The 23,088-nt window shown below is 37.9% G+C and overlaps 2 protein-coding genes across 2 annotated transcripts in view; one reads left to right on the plus strand and one right to left on the minus strand.

The window, feature by feature from the left end:
- The first annotated feature begins 1,315 nt into the window (after window positions 1–1,315).
- Window positions 1,316–23,088, plus strand: part of LOC6050451 (protein disks lost) — a 190,842-nt gene continuing 169,069 nt past the window's right edge. The window contains exon 1 of the mRNA XM_038250137.1: window positions 1,316–1,717. Coding sequence (XP_038106065.1) covers window positions 1,631–1,717 — 87 coding nt within the window. The 5' untranslated portion in view covers window positions 1,316–1,630. The remainder of the gene's footprint in view (window positions 1,718–23,088) is intronic.
- LOC6050967 (testis-specific serine/threonine-protein kinase 3) lies at window positions 18,140–19,209 on the minus strand. Its single transcript, XM_001867441.2, has one exon. It carries the CDS (start codon window positions 19,119–19,121, stop codon window positions 18,159–18,161), a length of 963 nt encoding a protein of 320 aa, XP_001867476.2. The 5' UTR covers window positions 19,122–19,209; the 3' UTR covers window positions 18,140–18,158.

Consider the following 23,088-nt stretch of genomic DNA (forward strand, 5'->3'; position numbering starts at 1 on the left):
CTTCTATGGGAGAGAATCATGGCAACGTCCAGCAAACAAAAACAAACTTATGTCAAACACCCTTCAAAGCTTCGTTTCGCGAAGAAAAATGTCTATGCAAGCCATGAGAAAGTAAAATTATTGACAACCGGAAAAGATTTTAAAGCAAACAGAATCCAAGGGACCGTCGAGGAAGAGATCTTTTAAGCAAGAGAAAATATCGAGGAATAAAAAGAATTGGAGTATGCAGATTGAAGGGACTGAAGAATTCATCGATAGATGGAGCAATATTGATATCGAGAAAATCGACAGCCAGAGAGTCGACTGTAATTGATAAAATAATTGCTTATTAACTGAGCAATTCTCTGAGATTTCGGTCATTCGATTAATTATTGTATTTGCATCATTAGTTTGTCAATATAATTTTCCATACAAATTTGGCAGCTGTTCATACAAAAAATGATAAGTGATAATTCCAAAATCTGTATCTTTTGAAGACATTTTTTGATCGATTTGGTGTCTTGAGAAATGTTGCAGGTATGGATAAAGACTATACTGCCCATGTTCGCATAAATGCCCCATATGCAAAAACAGCAAATTGAGAAAAACGCATTTAAAGTTTGTCCCATACATAAGGCTACGTGTTAAGTTTTCACGAAAAATCTTGATTTTCTCCTGATCCCTGCAACAAAGTACTGGATGTTATAGGCTCTTTTGAAAGAGCACACAATTTTTGAACCAATCTGCATCAATAACTCGAAATCGATGAAAACGATATGGGACATTTATGCAATCAGGGGCAGTATATTGGATACAAGGTTAACATTTTTTTGTGATTTTAAATTTCACTTCTTGTCACTTAACTTGATTTGCGAAAAAAAAACATTTTTTTTTTCTCACATGTTTTAAGGGACATCTTCATGCCAACTTTTCAGAAATTTCTAGAATGTGCCAAAAATCCATGACCGAGTTATGAATTTTTGGATCGATACTGGATTTTCAAAAATCGAAACATTGGCACCAAAAAAGTTTCAGTCGAATTAAAAAGTATAAAAATAAAAATTAAAAAAAGACCGATTTCGTAGAGAATTGCTCATCTTTGAGTGTGTCCAAAGTTAAAGAATACTGGTTAAATTTTGTTTTTTTTTTTATAATTACTCAATTCAAAATAAAAAAAAAAGCTCATACTTAATTTTCACACTTGTGCCGAAATATTGATAATTGTGATTGTAAATTCAAGCCCACTGTGCAAGGGAACAGGCCTTTTTTCGGCGTTGTTTTCCACCCTTCTTCTAAACACGCGCGCGTAGTGGTGTTAGCCGCCGTCATCGTCATCGAACTCGTAGTCAGTGCGCGTGCAGTCGGGAGTGTTTGCGAATGTTACGGTTTAGACAATTTTCACAATTTCGTTTTCAAATTTGCGAATTTATGTATCATTAATATTGTTTGTTGATTTAAATACAACGTTAGTTGTTAGGTCGTGTTAAGTGAAATATTGGTGTCTTTTTTATTTTAAAAAAATCAAATCTTTTTGTTTTGAAAACACACTGACGGTAAAGCTGAATTCGGTTTGTTTACAAAAAGTGTATGTGTTAGTTGAAGTAGTGGCATAGTGAGTAATTTTAAGATTGCTGTATTCGAAAAAGTAGCAATGGCTGAAGAAATTTTGCAAGAGATGTTTGCAACTGAATTCAGCAGTCCGGAAGAATTCGCGGAGTTGTTCGTGCGACGTTTTCAGGTTAGTTTTGTTTGTTTATTTTGAATGCATTTCTCGAACAGGGTTCCCAGATTTCATTTGCAACCCCGTTGGTACTTTAGGGGAAATGGTTGTCAAAAAGGGGGAGAGTGCGAGAGAGTTCTGAAATTCAAGCAAAACAATGCAAATGGGCTAATGTCAAAGTGTAAACTCTTTGTTCCTACTAACGTCAGTTGATATCTTTGGTTAGTTTGCGTTTACGTTGTAACATAATTTGATAACACCGATCAACTAAATTTCTGCCCAGGCTCAACTCGAGGGGAAGCATGAACTTTGGGATTCCCAGAAATGTGAACTTTGAATTTTTCAAAAATATTTAGACAGGTCCGAATTGTTTTTCTCCAAAGTTTGTATGGAGAATTAGTGCTGTTCGCTGAACCCACATATTGCATGCAATTTTTCCTTGCAACAGTGACGAACCCTTTTATTATCCATACATTCGACCCCCGGTGGTTGGTCACTTTTTCATATACAGTCGACTCTCTGGCTGTCGATCTTCTCGATATCAATAATGCTCCCTGTACCGATGAATTCTTCAGTCCCTTCAAACTGCATACTTCGATTGTCTTTATTCCTCGATATTTTCTCTTGCTTGAAGGATCTCTTCCTCGACAGTCCCTTGGATTCTATTTGCTTTAAATATCTATTCTGGTTGTCAATAATTTTACTTTCTCATGGCTTGCATAGACATTTTTCTTTGAGAAACGAAGCTTTGAAGGGTGTGTGACATTTATTTGTTTTTCGACGTCGTCGTGCTATCTTGTCGCACCCGCCATTTTGACGTTCCGAGAAAAACGCGTTTTAATGTTTGACCTTGAATATACAAAAACGGGAGCACGCAATGTAAACAATAACAAACACGTTTTGTTTGGCTCACCATTCTGTGCATTGTCCCAAAGTTTGGTTGAAGTTGGTTGCTGGAGTCCCGAGTTATAATTACAAATGTTTACGGTAGTCTAGCTTGTACGTGCGACAAACGCATCCTGACTTTCCTGGCCTGAAATTCCTTTGGCCTTTTGTCGCAATTACACCAATTTTCATGGAGTGACAAGATAGCACGACAAGATTGAAACTACTTTCATATGTAAAGTGACAAAAATGCACGGTGTTTTTTCGGTTTTTATTGAATATCTCAGGATTGAAATCGAATTTTGGGGATCTGTGAAGGTCAAAAGGTGAGACATTGTGAGCTGGACAAAATGGCGTTCTTAACTCAATTTGGCCCAAAATGCACGTACGACAAGTTAGCACGATGGCGACGTTTTGTTTGCTGGACGTTGCCATGATTCTCTCCTAGCAAGAAAAAAACAAATTTCAATCGAGTCTTCATTTTGCATCGTTCTGTAAACTGATGCTTCTCTTCCTCGACGGTCCCTTGGATATTGACAACCAGAGAGTCGACTGTAATATGTCATAATGTCACTTTTTTAGTTTGTACCCCGTTGGTTGGTCAAAGTCAAATTTCAAAAGTTACGAACTGCAAAAAGACACGACGCTCACGCACACTATCAAAACAAACGTTTGGTAATGTTTGTGAACTACGTGTAAAAGGGGTGTCAAACTAAAAAGTGGCCCGTTCTTTTGAAACAGTTGGTGTCAAACCATCGGGGTTTGAGTGTACAAACTTTGGAGAAAAACAATTCGGACCTGTCTAAATATTTTTGAAAAATCCAAAGTGCACATGTTTCTAGGGACCCCAAAGTTCATGGGTTTCCTCGAGTTGAGCCTGCGCAGTCATTTTAGTCAATTTTTGTAGGTCAGTGTAATTCGTAAATTAATTAATACAAAAAAGTTCTTTTTGTATGTCAAAGAGGGAGGAGGGGGAGCGGGTTGTTTAGATTTCCAAAAAAAGTGCCCACGTGGCTTTCGGATGGTTCCTTACAAAAAAACAAAGAAAAATTGATTTGTTTCTGAGAAAAATTAAGTAAGTTTAACATTTATACCAGTGGTCCACCCTATCCAGACATAGTTCCATGGACCAAAACCGGTCATCGGTCTCCCCGGTAACAACTGCCCTTCATTTGCACGTGCGACCTGCATGTGTGTGTTTGTGTGCCAGTTCTTTATTCTTTCTCTCCCCCTCTCTCTCCATGCAGTCTAATGCTCACTACCGGGATTTCCGCGTAAAGTTACGCCGTTTTCGCGCGATTTCTGGTGCAATATTGCAAGTCTTGCAAAAGCCAAACGAAAAAAGAAACACACATTTTTGTGTCCACGAAACAAGACCCCCGTCTAATGGTTGCGAAACTTGCAAATAAAGCACACGTCGAGAGTTATGCTGAAGCCTGGATCATGTTGGATTTATGGCCCGGGTGTGAGTCATTCATGGCCCAGTCGCGCGGGTTTAGTAAATACATTGCGTTTACTTTGCGGCCACAGTAGTGAGTACGTATTAACTGTTGTGGTGTCCTTTGTTGACGACTCCCGTTGGTCGTGTTCCGTTCGTGTACCATTTTTCGTTGATCTTTCCGCAGTCTCCGACGGTTGAGAGGTCATAAAAGTCCATGAGGTTGGCTGCTGGGACGAAGTCGTGTTGCCAAATGTTTGACAAACTTCAAAAAAGATATTCAGAATTAAATTGCTGCCAAAGTTCTGTTCATTATACGAATTTACGAAGATAAAATCAAATTTGAATTCCAATTGGACTCAACTTTTGGCAACACTGCACACTTGTTCTGACAAACCAAACAAACCTCCAGAAGTGACGGTAATTGCACACACTTCACTGGTTTTGTTCTGAGGAGGTTATGTTTAGCAAATTTGCGGTGTACGGGGTTCATAAATTTGAAAGTAACTGCATGTGGTGCGTTATTTTTAACAAAAAGAAACGAAACTATTGGCACTACGCCCCCCGGGGCATGGCCTTCCTCTAACGTGGGATTTCTGCTCCAGCGCCTCTGACGAGACAGGAGAAACCGGGACCGACGTTTTACTTCACCATCCGATAGAAGCTCAGTGGATAAGGCGGGAATCGAACCCGCGTCTCAAAGCATCATCGGGATCGGCAGCCGAAGCCGCTACCCCTGCGCCACGAGACCCACCACAAACAACAGTCTACGGAATAAATCATAGGCAAAATTACGCGTTCACTTTTTATTGGAGAGCAATGTGTGCGTTTGTTTTTTTTTTCTTGAGGTTAGAAAAAAAGTAGCGAAGGTCTGTTTGAAATCTATTGAATTAAAAAATCTGGCAACCCTGACATGAAATTTTACCAATTGAGAAGGATTTTTCTAACTAGATTTGGTTTGTTCATTAAATTTAAAATTACATTTGCATCGTGCCCAAGTATTCAAATTTCGTAATCGATCCCCATTTAAAGGCACAAACGTGAACAGAACAAAAACGCCCAACCACGCAACGTCGTGTGTTTGCTGCACGTGCAAAAATTATTACATCACTTCTCGTTTTCCCACTTTAATTGACCCATCATCATCATCATCATCGGATGCGATTCAAAGTTCACTGCCATCACCAACACACCAGCATCGATCGACGGGAGGACCCTGGACCCACGACCCCCGGAGGATACCAACCGTCTCCTTCTCCTCCTCCCACCCACCTGGGAATAAGATCGCACCGTAATTTGCCTTCTCACCACATCAATCGCAACTCGACGACGAGTGCTGGTTATTAAATATCGAATTTTTAAATTACAAATTGTTTGCGGCCGCCCAGCATTATGATCTGGCTTCGGAGCCCAAATTGCACTGAAAATGGGGACAGGGTGGGGTTTCTCTTGAAAAAGGCTTTAATTTTTTTTTCAAACAATCGTTCTGTTTCTTCAAAATATTACATTTTTTCTGGTTAGCCTAAAATCGAAAAAAATCTCAAAAAATTACAACTTTCAGCCAACCTTGCAACTTTGCCTTGTCCCTGGTAGAACCCAATCTGCCCCATCGGAGAAGGGTTTTGCTCTGCTTCACTCAAAAACAATGCTGCTCCCCACCACCGCAACAGTACATGCACTGCATGCATTCGTCGTCGTCGTCGTCGTCGAGGGAGAGCATAATTTGTGTTTATGATGATGCATTTTTTTGTTGTTATTTCATTGCGAACAGACAAGTGAGGGAGAGATGCACACCAATAATAATGGAAAATCCTGCAAGAATTTAAATTATAACCCACAGAACCAATTCTTACACACTCACGCACACAATTGGGGTTCATTTCGGTTTATGACCATTCCTGGAAGCATAAATTTGTGCGGCGCGATGCGCCGAAAAGGCCCGTGAACGACAAGTCGAGGAGGAGGGGGGCTTTGGGATACCTAAGTTTTTCTGAATCAATTCTTTATTTCTTTTTTAGACAATTGTTGTCATCTCTGAATCAACTATTGAATAATTAGTAACTTCATGCTTTGTTGTTCTGTTGGACACATTAACCCTCTACAGCCCAACACAATAGAGCTTCCATAAAAAAAATCGGCAAAAATCCATTTTCAACCAATTTTTGATCTTTAAAAAGCATTGGAATGAAGAACTAATAAAATTTTAGAAATTTTCAGGGTTAGAATTTTGAGCTATTGAGTTTTATATGTTTTTTTTTTATTTTTTTTTATGTGACTTTGCAATGTTTTTAATAATGTAATTTTTTACGGGTTTACTTTGGCCATATTTTTTTCACTAAAATTTCCTGTATATTTTAAATAAAAATGTTTCTGCAGTATTTTTGTAGCGTCCCAGATTATGGCTCCATGCATTTTTTTTTACAATTTAAATGAAAAAGTGACGGCAAGAACGTGAAAAAACTAAATAGGTACGAGTTGGTAATTGGCCAAATACTATAATAAACACAAACTAAGCCACATAAATGAAGAGTAGTAATGTTTCTCGTAAAACAAAACTTGCTCAAAATGACCTCATAAACACGGAAAAAATAAAAAAAAATCTAATAAAATGTGGAAATATGAAAATGAATATGTTATTTTTACAACAAAAATAGTTATTAGACAAGCTATTTGTTTTCCTTCTGAATGGTCATTCAAATGCTACGTTTAAACAAATTTTCCCCACTCCCCACTGATTTTTTCGCTGTCTTATGTTTGATTGTTGAGCTTTAGTATGAACCCTAAACAACCCATTGCATTTTTTTTAGTTTGATAGGCAATGAAACAGTTAAAATTTTGGTAAAATGGGGTCGCAGAACTCGAATTTGATGTAAAAAGTAAGAAAATAAAAAATATGAAAAAACTTTTTTGTTGTTCATGTTTCGATTATCTGAAGTCCCTTCGGACAATCGATCATCAGATAATCGTGTCTGGTGAGGTCATGTGATTTTTGTTGCTGTTGAGTTTTTATCATATTTTCAAAAATTGAGCAGCCTTTTTTATTTAAAGAAATTAGTTTCATTTCAACATTGTTTCATGCATGAGCAATTCTTGAAAATTTTATGAAGAATCAAATTTTTTTATTAATGGTTTTTTCTGAGAGAAGTTTCGTAGCTTTTTTTTATTTTTAAATGTTATTTTTAAAAATTTCTGTGAGTTTTTTGTTTATGAATTCGTTTAACCATGAGCAGCTTTGATATGTTCAAACCCGAGCAGACGGTAATAACTTTGGAATAACATTTTTTTGATATTTGAAAATACTAGGCCAATAACATTTTTTGTTATTTATAACAAGATTTGTTATTCGTCGTTATGATTTTTTTTGTTATTGGATGGTTATAGTAATAACAGACTTATAATATTTTTGGTTATTCTTCGAACAAATCTTTGTTATCATTTTTTTGTTATTTTAACAACTAATCCAATCATGCCAATAACAGTTGGTGTTATTCTTCCATAACAAAAAATGTTATTCCCAAGTTGTTTTGGCTTTCAATCAAAATCAGACCAATAACAAATTTTGTTATGATAACCGTTATTCAACTCTTATACAAAAATGGACTTTTCAAGAAGAATCCATAACACTTAACACTGATAAAATATATTTGTTATTGAAATGATATGAAATTTGTTATTACCGTCTGCCCGGGAAGGTTATACAATATGTTTTGTATGCTTCTGCATTCTTTAATTTTTATTCTATTATTATACTGATAATTTTGAGGTTTAACTGAGTACTGATTTGGACGTTATATATATTTTTGAATAAAGAGCAATTTTAGCCCAAAACAGGAATTTTTTAGGTACTTTTTTCTCGACCCTCTCCGATTTTAATGAAACTTTGTAGACATGTTATCCTACGCTTATATAAACCATTTTTGTGTATGGGTAATTCTCTACCAACTAACACGAAATCGGGAAGGTCTGTTTATTGATATCTCGTGACGGAGGGTCGGTACGATCCCTTCCATTTTTGAACATGTGAAAAAAGAAATGTTTTTCAATAATTTGCAGCCTGAAACGGTGATGACATAGAAATTTGGTGTCAAAGGGACTTTTATGTAAAATTAGACGCCCGATTTGATGACGTACTCTGAATTTTGAAAAAACGTATTTTTCATCGAAAAAAACACTGAAAAAGTTTTAAAAATTCTCCCATTTTCCGTTACTCGACTGTAAAAATTTTTGGAACATGTCATTTTATGGGAAATTTAATGAACTTTTCGAATCTTTATTTACCCAGAAGGGTCATTTTTTCATTTAGAACAAAAGTTTTCATTTTAAAATTTCGTGTTTTTTCTAACTTTGCAGGGTTATTTTTAAGAGTGTAACAATGTTCTGCAAAGTTGTAGAACAGACAATAACAAAAAATTTAATATATAGACATAAGGGGTTTGCTTATAAACATCACGAGTTATCGCGATTTTACGAAAAAAAGTTTTGAAAAAGTAACTTTTTGCGTTTCTCTTTGTTTTGTCGTCCGTGTCTGTCGCGGGTGACCATGAACGGCCATGATCGATGACGACCAGCTTTTTCAAAACTTTTTTTTCGTAAAATCGCGATAACTCGTGATGTTTATAAGCAAACCCGTTATGTCTATATATTAAAATTTTTGTAATTGTTCTACAACTTTGTAGAACATTGTTACACTCTAAAAAATAACCCTGCAAAGTTAGAAAAAACACGAAATTTCAAAATGAAAAGTTTTGTTCTAAATGAAAAAATGACTCTTCTGAGTCAATGTAGATTCGAAAAGTACATTAAATTTCCCATAAAATGACATGTTCCAAAAAATTTTACAGTCGAGTAACGGAAAATGGGAGAATTTTTAAAACATTTTTAGTGTTTTTTTCGATGAAAAATACGTTTTTTCGGAATTATGAGTTCACCATCAAATCTGGCGTCTAATTTTACATAAAAGTCCCTTTGACACCAAATTTCTATGTCATCACCGTTTTAGGCTGCAAATTATTGAAAAACTTCTCTTTTTTCGCATGTTCAAAAATGGAAGGGGTCATACCGCCCCTCCGTCACGAGATATCAAAAAACGGAGCTCGGATTCGTGATCAGGGTTACCCCTTAGGACAAAGTTTCACGCAAATCGAAGAGGGGTCGGGGCAACTGTTGTGTGAGTTGGCGGAGAGTTACCCGTATATGGAGCCAGTTACACTCGATAATGACATTTGAGAAAGGCGTAAGTGTTTTAAATATTTTTGTATTTCGTAATTTAAATATTGATGAATCTCGAAGCCGTTGCATCTTATCAAAAAGTGATCAAAGACAAACTTGTTGGAAATTTGACGGGCTTTTCGAAACAAATACACTGAAAGAAAAAAACACTCCACTTTTATGAGATTTTTTGATTTTTACGTTTAAAAGTCAAATTTGAAGGTGAGCCCACGATTTATTTTCGTTCAAAATGTTTGTGAAAATAGCCTAAGATGTTACAAAAAGACTCACGAAAAATGTAGGATGGAGCAACTCACCTAAAAAAACAAAAATCATTTACTGAAACTGTTTTTTTTTAAAGTTCTCTAAACGTCAAATTTTTTAAAAAATCGACAGTGGGAATCGTTTTCCCAGATAATTTTACATAAAAGTCTCCATATTGACCATTGTCCTAAGCTCAATCCTTGTGAAGTTACAGCGGTTTTAAAAATAAAAATGTTGGAAAAATAGGTTTTTTGATGGTTTTTGCCAATTTCAATATGACAGACTTGATTTTTTCAGTCTCGAAAATATTTTTACTGGAAAGCTCGTCTGATTTGAAAATTTTGATGTTTGATTTTTGTATTTTTTAGGTGAGTTGCTCCATCCTTAATTTTTCGTGAGTCTGGGTCGAATGGCGAACTAGGGCGGTTCGCAAAAAATGCATGCAATATGTAAGAGAACCGAACAGCACTAATTCTCCATACAATCGTTGGAGAAAAACCATTCGGCCCACACAAATTATTTTTGAAAATTTCAAAGGGCACGTGATTTTGGGGACCCCAAACTTTATGCTTCCTCTTGAGTTGAGTCTACGCAGGAATTTTCTTGGTCGGTGTTATTAAGGCCAGTGATTCATAAAACAAAAAAAGTCTTTGACAGCATTTCATCTTTGGACACCCCTTGCACCGAGACATCAAACGTAACGAGCAGCAACGCATCGTCCTCTCGAACGCAAATCTACATAAAGTTCTTGACCGTCAGAGAGGAACTACGCGCCGGCCTGATCCACGAGTTGGAACCAAAGCCCGTTGGCAGCAGCAGCAATGAGTCAATGATGGTGGTCGCACTCGGCAAGGGCATCGAACCATGCTTTACGACCTGTGGCTGGCTGAGAATTCAGCTCGGAATCGGTTCTTTCCTGGGCTGAAGTGGTCGTTCAAGTTGCGGGCACAAAAAAAAGAAGCAGCTGCCACATCTCTCTCGTATTCCTCAGGTGGAAACTTGTCTTTTGACTGGGTCCCTCCCCCCGAGGGGGAATGTAACAAGGTGTGAATCATTTTGTTGGGCGTTGTAAAACATTTGGGGCAAAATATTTTTTTAAATTTATATGTTGTTGGTCGGTTTTCAGACGGTCATAAAACATACCGGACCATAAATTATCGTATTAATCGAGAATTTCAATTAATAATTTCTGTCCTGTTGAAATGTTTTGAAATTCAATGTATTGGGAGAGTTGATTTTGCTCAGGGTTTTTAAACCCTTTTATCCACTTAACACAGTAAAGCCCGACTCCCGGGTGGTGTCCCAATCAATTAGAAAATCAATCATGCCACCCATGAATCACTTTGATCGCAAACCCCTCGTCAAACGTGTCATTTCCTCCGGGGGGTCAGCGCCAAATAGAGTGATAATCTGCTCCAAATGCAAACCGTTAAAAAAAATCTGCGGCGTGGCAGACGGTTTTTTCTTCCTCTTCGATTTGCTCCCAGGCCGGCCGGCCGGCGGCGTTGATCATCGTCTTGTGATGTCAATTTCAGAGCCCCCCGCCAAACCTCGTGGCGTCGTCGTCGCCAACGTCTAAGGTTTTTCGGGGTCCCACATCAGAAACATTTTAGCACATGTATCCAATTTCACAATTCGCAGAAATGCACATAATTGCTTCCCCAGAAGGCCCCCAAAGTCTGGTGGGAAGTCTGGGCCCAGACACAAAAGAGATCTGCGCGGCGCGGCTTAGCCGTCCGAAGTCTGAGACATTGCCAGTCGTGTTTTTTTTGCTTTCTGATGCTGCTCTTAATCTGTCTGCGATGGGTGCGCTTTTTTCGCCCTCGATTTCTGAGTGTTTCTGGGGTGCAAAAGACCATAAAGGACGGCGCGCGGTACGTGAAACTAAATCGATTGGTACTAATTAGTTGACGGGCTTCCATCTCCGGGCAAGGACGAACCCGCCATCAGTCAGGTCTGGCAGACGGCGGTCGGATGGTTGAAGGAAGGATGAAAAAAAAACTTGAGGGAAAAGCTGGCAGATCTGTCTCCAGAGCTTTTTCCCTCTTGTGTTCCTTCTTGTAAAAGGGTAGCTTTCTTAGATACCAAGAATGTTGAGGGTCAGACACCGCGTGATGTATTGCGGTTTTTTTTTTGTAACTTTCAGATCTAGAAGGACAAAGTGGTGATCTTCTGTGATGTTATAAAAACACAACTCGACAATTTTTAAGTTAATATCAGTAAACACTTGGGCTATATGAACACAGTTCAATCGACATAATTGAATTTCAATTAATTTCCTTGCCAATTAACACAATTATACATCTAATATATTTGCTATGGAATCTACTATTCGCACCCCCTAATGTTTGCTACCCCCATATATGAACGTGCGTGTGCATGTAGCTTAGGATAAATAATTTCATACCATTTATACTCAAAATTTACATTTTTATTTATTGACCGGGAATTCACTAAAAGGTAATTCAGTCGATTAGAGCGTGTTCATGGAGAACAAATCCGGAGTTTTTTTTTGAAAAGGTCATATAAACCAAATTTACAGTTTTTTTTTCTTTTTGGGTGTTTTTGAAACCGCCTTGAGTCAGGGGTATTAAAAAACAATCAAAAAGCAAAAATTGAAAATTTGGTTTACTGGTAGCTTTACTACTCTAGAATGTACCATAATTGGACCCGAATGCTCACAGAGCGATTTGACCCATTTAAAATCATTTAAAAGAGATAGATACGGGATAATATTCGGCACTAAAAATTGCATTAAAATTGAACAAAAAATAAATGAAAAAATAAACCTATAAAACTCATTTCTTGAGATTCTGCTGATTTGATAAAATTTAAATTGGGAAAATCTTATCAGCAACGCATTTTTTGACTCCCTTTAAGGGTCTTAAGAACCTCCTAAAATTTGGGAGCGATTGGATAAACCCACGATTGGCGCAAAGCGAATAAAATTTGGATGGGAATCGCCATGGGAAAACTAGCATTTTCACATTTTTGAATTTACAAAATTCATGTTATATTATTTTATGAAACTAACACCGTAGAAGTGTAACCCTGGATGTCCTGAACAACTCTCCCGAAGAAAGTAGCGTAAAAAAAAGACACAGAGTTTTCAAAAGTAATGTATTGCAATAATCAGTGAAACTCACATTTTTTGCCAACAGGAAATACAAAACAAACATGATTGTTCTTATATTTTGATGAAGCTTACGTAAAATCGTTATGAAAAAATGTTCAGAAGACATTATTTAGTAAAGTTGCACCTCCTCTCATGAGTTATAGTTTCGAATGTTTCTGCTTGACTTGGCAGTGCTGGCAAAAAGTCTGATTTTTTATCGAGTATTTCGAAATGCCTTTCTTCGAGAGCGTTGTTAAGGATATCTTAGACTATACTTTTACGATGTTAGTTTCATAAAATAACAAAAAGTTAATTTTGTACAGTTAAGAATTTAAGAAATAGAGTTTTCCCATAGTAATTTCCATACAAATTTTAATCGCTTTGCGCCAATCGTAGACATAATCTATCGCTCCCAAATTTCTAACTAAAAATTGTCATTTGGTTGCTGCTCATGCCCAGGGTTGCCGCAAGAGAATGACACAAATCCGCATAAATAGTTTCAAGATTGTTTAGGTGTAAATCGAAAACGCGATCATAAATTAAACTGGACGAATAAGACTTTTAACTGCTTATTTACCTGTCGGTGTACAGGACGTCGCACTTTTTAAACATTTTCTGGCGTACATTAAATTTTGCAGCCCAAAACCAGTTGCTGAATAGAAAAAAGAAAATTATTTTTCAAATTGTCATTTTATGATTTGTGTCTACCTACACACTTCGAAAAAAACGTGTAATATTCTGTCAAATAGATGCACATAACTGGAGCGTCTAATAAAACATAATATTACGTTAGATTTGAAAATTACACGATTCCAAAAATTGGACAGCAGCAATGTAATTTTACGTCTTTTGAAAATTACATTGATGTAATTCGTAACTGGTCGTCGCTGTTCAGTTCCAATTGGAATTCTTATTGGATTAAAATACAAATATTTTTCATACTGCAAACACAGCTATCTGTGCGTTTATTCATCAAAAACTTTCACTAAAACACAATACATTTTATCATATTTTCCTGGTCAATGTTCTTGGCCTGAACTTGTATCTCAGAACACTGTTTTCCTCACCTAACAAAAGAACTAGCAGAACACTCTTTTTACTTAACCCAAACATTCTTGTTGACACTAAACAGCACTAAAATCACCGGTTCATGTTCAGTCCTGCGAATCACGATTTTCGGGAGAATTTGTAGAAATTCAAACACTTAAAATCTGCAAGCGTTGTGGTCGGCTTGTTTTTCCGATTCAGGCGTTTAACGGTCTGGCCCCGGACAGGCCACTCCATTGCAGGCGGTGGCCAATTTGATTGCTGCGATCGACTTCTGGTTCTGCTCCGGTCGTCACGAACAACTGTGAAAAAAGCAGACATTTGTTTTCTTTTTGCAAACATATTGTCCTCTGTCGCAGCTGATGGTTAATTGAACTTACCTTAATCATTTGAAAGGAAACTCCCTAGATTTTTGATGCATTTTCCGGTTTCCAGATGACGGTAAAAAAACTCGACCTCCGCTGATTTGCACAACACAAAGATGGCTGACGTTTGGTTTGCACTGTCAAGAGAAAGCACTCAAATTAACTTAAAATTCAGTCAGCTGAGACTTATGGCCTATCTACAATCACTTAGCTTAGAACATCTAATTAAAGTAGTTACTTAGGAAAGACTGCAACTTACGTTCGTCATCCACAATCAACTTAGCAAACTTGCTGAGCTGATATACGTTGCTATGCAGTTGTTTGTTTACCTTTGATATGGAAACGTCAACTTACCGTAGATTTTGAAATTTTCCAAACCAAACGTCAGTTTCTAATTTGATTACTTTTCCATTGTAGAAACTCAGATTCATTTCCATTGATTCAAATTCCTAAGCTAAGTGAAATTTTCTAAGCTAAGTGATTGTAGATAGGCCATTAAAATTACATCTAAAAACACGCTCCAACCATGTGCATCAAATTTGACGCAGAATCAAGTCAAACATAAATTAAATTTACACGATATTTGATATAATGATTTGTTTCATGATTCAAGCAGGGATTTGGGAATCTGTATCAAATCAAACATAATTTTACGTTATTTTCTGAAGTACATCTATGATTTTTACATCGGATTAGAAATTCAGTTAAGTGTAATATTAATTATTTTTTAGTGTGTACGTCCAAGACCAAGATTGTTTACTTTTTACTATTTGGTCTGACAGATTTGGTTTGATAGCTATATCATGAATTTGGTCTGGTCTAGGCGAGGGATAGGACACAGCACCCTTCTAGGTTGCCTGGTAAAAATTGAAAAAAAAACTTGCAGACGAAAAATATAGGATTATGAATGGAATTGAAAAAGAGGAAGGATTTGAGTTAATAATGAATTTCTTGGTATTCAGTTGGTTGAATTTATTTTCGGCCATAAAAAGGTTAAAATTACAATGTTATTTAAATAAATATATATTTTCCATTAAAATTGGTAATTTTGATCAACTCAAAATTGGCAGAAAATGAGAAATCTGTCAAAATCATACATTTAAAAACCTGGCAATCCCAGATTTATCTGGCAATCTGGCAACCCTGACATGAACCCACCCAAAAATGTGGATTTTGGAGATTTAGCTATTCATTATGAAATTTTGATTTAAAATGAGCATTGTTTTCATAATAAGATAAGAATATTGTCATTCGATAATTTGATAGTAACCCATTGAATTTGTATAGAAACCTGAAAGAACGTAAAAATGTGGCAATGGATCTACTCAATAATCAAACATCAAAGAAGTACAGTCATCCCTCATATTCGGAACAGTTTACAGATCGGCCAATGTTCAAAAAATCATAGCAAATCGATAATTGAACTTAATGATTCGCTTTTTCCTTAATTTGAAAGCTTTTTTGCGATTTTTCGAATGCTGTATCGAACAACTGCAAGTTTTAACTTTAATATCAAGTTTTTTAAGGAAAATTTTGACCCTTGAAATGAAAAAAACATGAGTACATATTTTTTACAAAATAATTCCTTCACGCACTCAAATCAACGAAACTCAAGCTTGGTTATGTTTTATAAATGGTCTGATAACCTTTTTTGTAAAAATATCAGTTAAATTCAGGTGTTCCACAATTGTGGGAGGCACAATAACACCCCACAATTATGGAACAGGCAATTTGGAGGCAGTTTTTTTTAAATTAAATATGTCTTTATTGAACTTTCTCATAATCATTACATTTCATTTACATTCTAAGTGGTATGGCTACGTGCTCTTCATCTTTGTTATATTTTTCGTTTTCTTATTAACTGTTCATATTCATTTATTTACTTCAAATTGTTTTACATTTTTGCATTGAATCGAATACATTTGGGTAAAAAAGAAAAAAAAATCACTTTAACAACTAATCCTAACTTAAAACTAAAAAAGCAAATTCATTGAAATATTCAAAATCATTAGAACGAGTAAACTACGAACTGTATTTTAAGATAAATCCTCCAAGCGTTCTTACTTGTTCCGCACGAGTTTTGCAACCACGCAGTGTTGTTGTCATCTCGATGAAAATGTTCAGAAGTTCTTGTGGTGAAAACAGGTCACTACTGCCTTCATCCATTGATGCTGGTTGGTTTTCCCTCGGTTGCTGACTGAAGCCAGGAGGTGTTGTATTCTCTGCAACTTTTTGCCGCTGATTCAACGGCAATGGCTGCAGATTTCGAACCACTCGAACAGATCCCGCTCCAGGCGACGCCAAAGCAGGAAAATCCACGTCCGTGTATGCTGGTGGTGTTTTGCGACGATTTGGTTGGTGCCTCGTCGTCGCTTGCTGCCGAATTTTTACAAACTCAGCTCGTTTTGGGCAGCTATGATTCTTGGTCGAATGGTCGCCGCCGCAATTGAAGCATTTGGCTTCAATGTTCTCGTTGATTGTTTCGCAAGCTTGAGTTTTGTGCTCACCTCCGCAGGTTGCACAACGACTCTTGATGAAACAGTTCCTTCCACCATGCCCAAACTGCAAACAGTTCGAACACTGTGTCACGTCACGGTGCACTGGACGATAACGTTCCCAAGACACGATGATGTTGAAAATTGCCCGAACTGCTTTCAGCTCAGACGGCGTTGTCGATCCTTTCTCGAGATGAACCAGGTACAGTTGATCACGATACTTGATGTCCTTGTTGTGTCTCGTCATCTTGAAGACTTCGATCACGTTCAACTTAAGAGTTTTGAGCTCTTCTTTCAGCACACTCACATCCATGTCGTACAGGCCTCGGAGGACCTGTTTCATGGGGCGTTTACCTGGATCGTCATGGCTGTAGTATTCAATCTTTGTGTTGTTCAGGAAATCCCGAACGTAGTTGTAATCCTTTCTGGTAGGTAGCAGAATTTTGAGTCCATCAGCACACAAGCGAATGGAAGCTCGTAAAGCACCAGATTTGATAAACCCGGTCAGCCACTTTCGCACCGAGTCCGATGACGATGTTTTCACAAAAATGGGTGGCAACTTTTCCCGTCGTTCAAATTCTTCCTTCTCGCTCACGTCCACAGGGAGGGTAGCGAACTGGTTTCCAGACAATTTTTGAGCGTCCTTGCTCAAACTGCCTGGCTTTGCAGGTAGCGCTTCGGCAATCTTTAGCTTCTTCAAATCTACCGATCCTGCTGGTGAGGACCGCCTCTTTTTCTTGCCGTGAGGCATTTTTTGTACTTTTTAGCACTTTTTTGGTTTGTGAGGGACGCACGTCTGACTCGCTTCTCTGCTGATCACAGACTCCGATTTGGAGGCAGTATTTTTCAGATCTTCAATCTTTCGCGCTTGTTGGAAAGGTCTTTTGATTACCTATCCAACGATGGGTCACATGATAGATCCGGACAACTTTTTCATCAAAATATTTGAGATCCGGCTTCAAAAAAGTCTATAAATAACACTTAAGTGCTCATAACTTTTGATGGGTTTGTCAGATCTTCAATCTTTTTAACGCGTTGGAAAGGTCTTCATAATATTAACTAGGGTCTTGTGGGACCCCAAGACGGATCGAATGAGACCAAAACGGTCCAAATCGGTTCAGCCAGTCCGGAGATAATCGAGCGCATATTTTTCGGTGCACGGTCTCACATCCAGACACACGCACAGACATTTGTTCAGAATTTGATTCTGAGTCGATAGGTATACGTGAAGGTGGGTCTACGAGGTTAAATAAAGAAGTTTATTTTTCGAGTGATTTTAAAGCCTTTCCTCATTGAGGTGAGGAAGGCAAAAACAAAACAAACTTAAACAAAGAAGTCTGGAATGGTTTCTATATAAAATGGATAAACTAACGCAAAACGGTGAGACGTTTGCGTCCACAACGACAACCAGACGTTGTGTGATTAATGCTAATGCTGACAGACGCGGCGAGGCTTTTTGCATTCGTTGGTGCAAAAAATTGTCAGACTGAACTGGTTGAGGCGCTGCATGTTGCTTTAATTAATGTGTGTCATTGGCCCTGCATTTATCTTTTGTGGATTTGCATACATGCGACTTGGGCAAATGATTGAGAAAATTTTCAAAATTTATTCTTACACTTCTGCTTTACAAAATAAAAGTTGCTCAACATCGACATCCAGCCTTTCCGGTTCCTGACCCGCTCGCCTTCCTGCCACACAGCTCCCCCAGCGTGCGCCGTTTCTCTTTGGCCGAATTGGCGTCGATCCATCGCAGTTCCACCAGCTGGTCCAGTGATATCCGTCGCTCCGGTTCCGGATTCAACAGCTCATAAACCGTCCGTTGAGCTTCCATGCTGAGCAACTTACCGGCCTGCTCTTCGAAGGCAAAGTTCCGCGTACGATGATCCTCGACTAGTTTCTTCAAGTTGCGATCGTCGAACGGCATCACCGCGTTCAGCATGATAAACAGGATGATCCCCAGCGACCAAATGTCCGCGATCATCGGGTTGTACGGCTTGCCCAGGATGACTTCCGGTGCGGCATAGGCCGCCGATCCGCAGTACGTTTCCGAGAACAGTCCAGTTTCTTCGCCACAGATTCGAGCGAATCCAAAGTCCGCCAGCTGGATCGCGTTGGCCTTCGACAGGAGGATGTTTTCACACTTCAAGTCCCGGTGGGCGATGTCGTTCGAGTGGAGATATCGCAAGGCGCTGACCAGCTGGGCGAACCACTGTTTGGCCTGCCCTTCCGGGACGGACCCGTTCTGGTTGATGAACTTGAGCAGGTCACCTCCCTCGGCGTAATCCATAAAGATGAACACCATCCGTTCGCGCTTGAGGATGCTGTGCACTTTGACGATGTTCGGATGGCGGATCTTCATCAGGACGCTCAGCTCGCGGGGGAAAAACTTCTTGATAAACTCCTCGGTGCCTTTGCGAACGTCAATCACCTTGCAGGCCAGTGTGCGGACGTTTTTGTTCTTGCTCACCCACTTGGCTAGCCGGACGCACGAAAAGGAACCCTTGCCGATCTTGGGACCCATCTGGTACCCGTGGAGACTGAGGGCTCGCAGCACGGACGAGCTGGACGAGGACGTTCCGCTGGTGTTGGTTTTCGTTGTGGACATTGCTGGCGGGGGTTGGTTTTGGAATTTGAAGCACTGTGATTCTAAACAAGGGGCAATTTGCGACGAATTTTGAAGGATTGATTTGACGTTCTCCGATGGGCAAACAAATGTTTGAAATAAAGGAATCGAAGCTACTTTGATTCTTGAATTTCTATTCCAAAATTCTTAAGTTTCAAACTTCAATCTCAAATTGATCATCTCCTAAGAACGAAACGTCACGCGAGTCATGTGAGCCATCCAAAGTTATGATCATGGCTGTGTGACGCCACTGCCTCCGCGTGACTCGACGTCGGTGAGCACAGGACAACAAACCGTTCAAAACAAGTCTTTAGTGTTGATCGATCCTGGTGGAGCAGGTTTGCTCGTCATGTGACTCAAAGTGGCTTAATCGAGGGGGCTCATTTTGATGAAACAAGATTTGTTTCTGCTTAAAATTCTAATTTTCATAAAGATTTTGGTTACGGCATCCATTTCTTATGCAGTATTGTTCCCCCTAAATTCCAATGTAATTTCATTTCAAACCTTTATGTTGCATTTTTCTGGTTCTGTTTGTTTTTGGATCAACCCATCAAAACAGACCGCGCGCGGGCACTGATATAAAGTGCCAAATCCTTTGGAAAATCAATTTCCATTTCCCTTCAATCCTTATTTATTTTGCTAACGAAGAAGGATTTGCAGGCTTTTCCCCCTTCTCACTCATCGATTGACTCGCCCCGTGGTCTTCTGGTGGAAAAAGTGCGTAGCTTTTTTATTCGCTTTTTTCCCTGCGTGTTAGCGCCTCATCTGAATTCGTACTAAAAAGGGGTCATTCATAAAGATGCTTGTTTACTGAACAGCGTGTTAAGTTTCGATGTATTTTTTTTCATTTTACAACATTTATAACACAGTCCAACAAGATTTTGTCTCTGAGACGAGTATATGTGTTCCTAGTAGAATTTTGCCTGCTGAATTCGAATCCGGGTCCAGAATTGCTCCAAATGGTCCCAATTTTGAGATACACTCGTTTGAAATGTTAGTTTAGGCCAAAATTAGCTACTTTGTCGACTATTTTACAAAGAACTATTGAATAAACAAATAAACCAATACATGTATCTTAAAGTTCACGTTTTCCCCTTTCTGAAACACCTGGTTTTAAAATTTTATTGTTTCTACGCATATTTATAGCCATTTTAAAATTATATTTTCAGTTGGTTCTCATTCAAGTTTTTCCAACTTGCATGCAAGTCAAATTCTTATTTTCAAATGGCTATAAATATGCGTAGAAACAATCAAATTTTAAAAACCAGGGGTGTTTCAGAAAGGGGAGAACGTGAACTTTAAGATACATGTTTTGGTTTATTTGTTTATTCAATAGTTCTTTTGTAAAATAGTCGACAAAGTAGCTAATTTTGGCCTAAACTAACATTTCAAACGGGTGTATCTCAAAATTGGGACCATTTGGAGCAATTCTGGACCCGGTTTCGGATTCAGCAGGCAAAAATCTACTAGGAACACATATTCTCGTCTCAGAGACAAGAAACATTTGATTTTTTGTTGAACTGTGTAATTTAAACAAGATTATAAATCAAATGAAAAAAGATCTAAAATACATCAAATATGAATAACCCCTCGATAGACCACCCCCAAATGATCTGTACTCGGTGCGTTCAAATTTCCTGCCCAGTAAGTGTCATTTCGACCCCCCCCCCTCCCCTTCAATATGGTCGTCCTAGAAAAGGGGTAAACAAGAAGAACAGCCATCAGTCGAAGGCTGGCAGCACTGGTTTTCCTACTCTGGTGCAAAAAGGAAACACAACTTTGGCCTGGATTCGGTCGATTGGATTCCGGCCACGGGACCATCCATTTTGCTTATTTTTCACTTTCAGGCTGTGGATGTCTTTCGAGAGGGGGGGGGGGGGGGGGAATTTTCCTCGAAAAAAAAAAAAAACGAATCACCAGAAAAACAACCCGGTAAAGCCGGAAAATCGTCCGTTGACATACGCGGGCGTGCCGTTTTTCTCGTTTTGGAAAATCCGCGAAGCAAATCCGTCGAATTACGACCGACGCGGGGAACAGAAATTGTCCCCCCGAAATAAAGGCCACTGCGCTCTGTCCTCGCTGTTATTTTGACGGTTATTTATGCCGACGGATGGGTGCGATTGATTGGAGATAAATTTGGAAGCGACCTTTTGCGAAGCAGCCGTGGCGTTATTTTCGGAACGGCCTTGGTGATTTTAATTGCGTTTTGTTCCAAGTTATTTCAAGTAAGGTTACTTTTAATGAACCAAGTGCATTGATATTTAAACCGAGGCTTCGGAGTGAGGATTTTTGTCCAGCGACACTAGCTTCTGGAGATTTTGCGACCTAGGCAACAGCTCTGCAATTATGATGAAAAATTGCAATTGCCTTCGCCGCGGGATTCAAACCGGCCATCTCTTGATTGTTAGTCCAGAACGTGGTCCGATTCATCCACTCAGGTAGTGTTTATAACATTTTTGATTACAATAATTAGGTTATTTTGATTAACATTAAAAAACGGCTTGAATCGTATTTTTGGCATCGGATCAATTCAAGAAAAATTAGGGGGTTATTGGGAATAATTTTAAAAATCGCATTCTGCCTCATTTCTTATAATTTTCAAAACCATAATTCTACAACTAGTGTTGCAAATGAGTGATGAAAAGGCTATCATTTGATTATCTCTGCAGTCTGCACAATTCTCTCTCTATCATTCCTCCCATTTTTCCTCGACTATGCGCTCACACCGCTGAGTCTCTCAATCTCTCCAAAAATTGCAATGAAAGAACGTTGTTGTGGTGGGATGATCGTAAAAGCGCGAAAAAAATATATTATTTTGTCTATTTAAATTTGAATGATTTTTCCATAGATTAATTCATGATTGGATTCTTTAGCAAGTTACAAATCTTGGGGAAGTACAATAAAAATATACGAAAATATTTAACTAGAAATGGAATTTTCTTATCGTTTTTTTTGCTGAACAATTATTATTTGGCCTTTTTGAAATCGTAGTCGTGACTCTTAAATGAAATATTTTTTTAGAGTGGAATCCACAAGGGTTCAAATTTTTGAACCACGCAAAATCGAATACTAACCGAAATTTACTAATATATCCGGATATTTTTCCATGTAATGTAACAAGATACACCAGCAATTATTTTTTAATATTTATTATATTAATATTTAGCCTGTTTGGGATCGTTAAACCATATATTAAATTTTTGTGACACGTGAAAAATTTTTTTTTTGCAGAAAAAAAATGTCGACAATGCAGTCCATACTCGATTAGCTTCAGTATGACTAAAGTGATTTAGAATTGTTAAATATCGTAAAAAATGTAGTTTTTAATTTAATAGGCAACCAACAATTTAAATGTAACTTAAATGGTGTCGCAAAACTTGAATTTGTTGTTAAAAGTAAGAAAATAAAAAAAAAACACGAAAAAAATGATTTTGCTCATGATTCGATTATCCGAAGTCCCATACAAACCTTCAAATAATCGATGCTTGGGATAATCGAGTCTGGACTGTGCTTAGATTTTTTGAAAACTAATTATTGCAAATGAATAGAGCAGGTGTGAAATGCATTTTTAAACACAATTTTCATTCTAATGTTAATTAGAACTTGAAATTTCAATCCCCCCTCCCCCCTCACGACTTTGTGTCCGGATTCGAGAGACATAAACTTGAAAAAATATTTGCATCGGCCTTATAGCCACTTAAAGATTGTTTTTTTTTTTTTTGTTAAATACGCGACTTTTTTATATGTAGAAGTCATGACCATGTCTGGAAACATTTTTTTTTTCAAAAAGTCAGACGATTTCTTAAAATTTACTTCTTATATTAAATTTAAACCCTTCTAAAATGCTGTTCTTGATTTTTTTTTATCAAATTCAACGTCTAATTCATTTTTGGACATTGAAAATCCGACTATATGTTTTTGAGATTGAGACATTTAAATATTGTGTGAC

Source organism: Culex quinquefasciatus, chromosome 2 (assembly GCF_015732765.1).
Source record: "Culex quinquefasciatus strain JHB chromosome 2, VPISU_Cqui_1.0_pri_paternal, whole genome shotgun sequence".
Taxonomy (NCBI): Eukaryota; Metazoa; Arthropoda; class Insecta; order Diptera; family Culicidae; genus Culex; species Culex quinquefasciatus.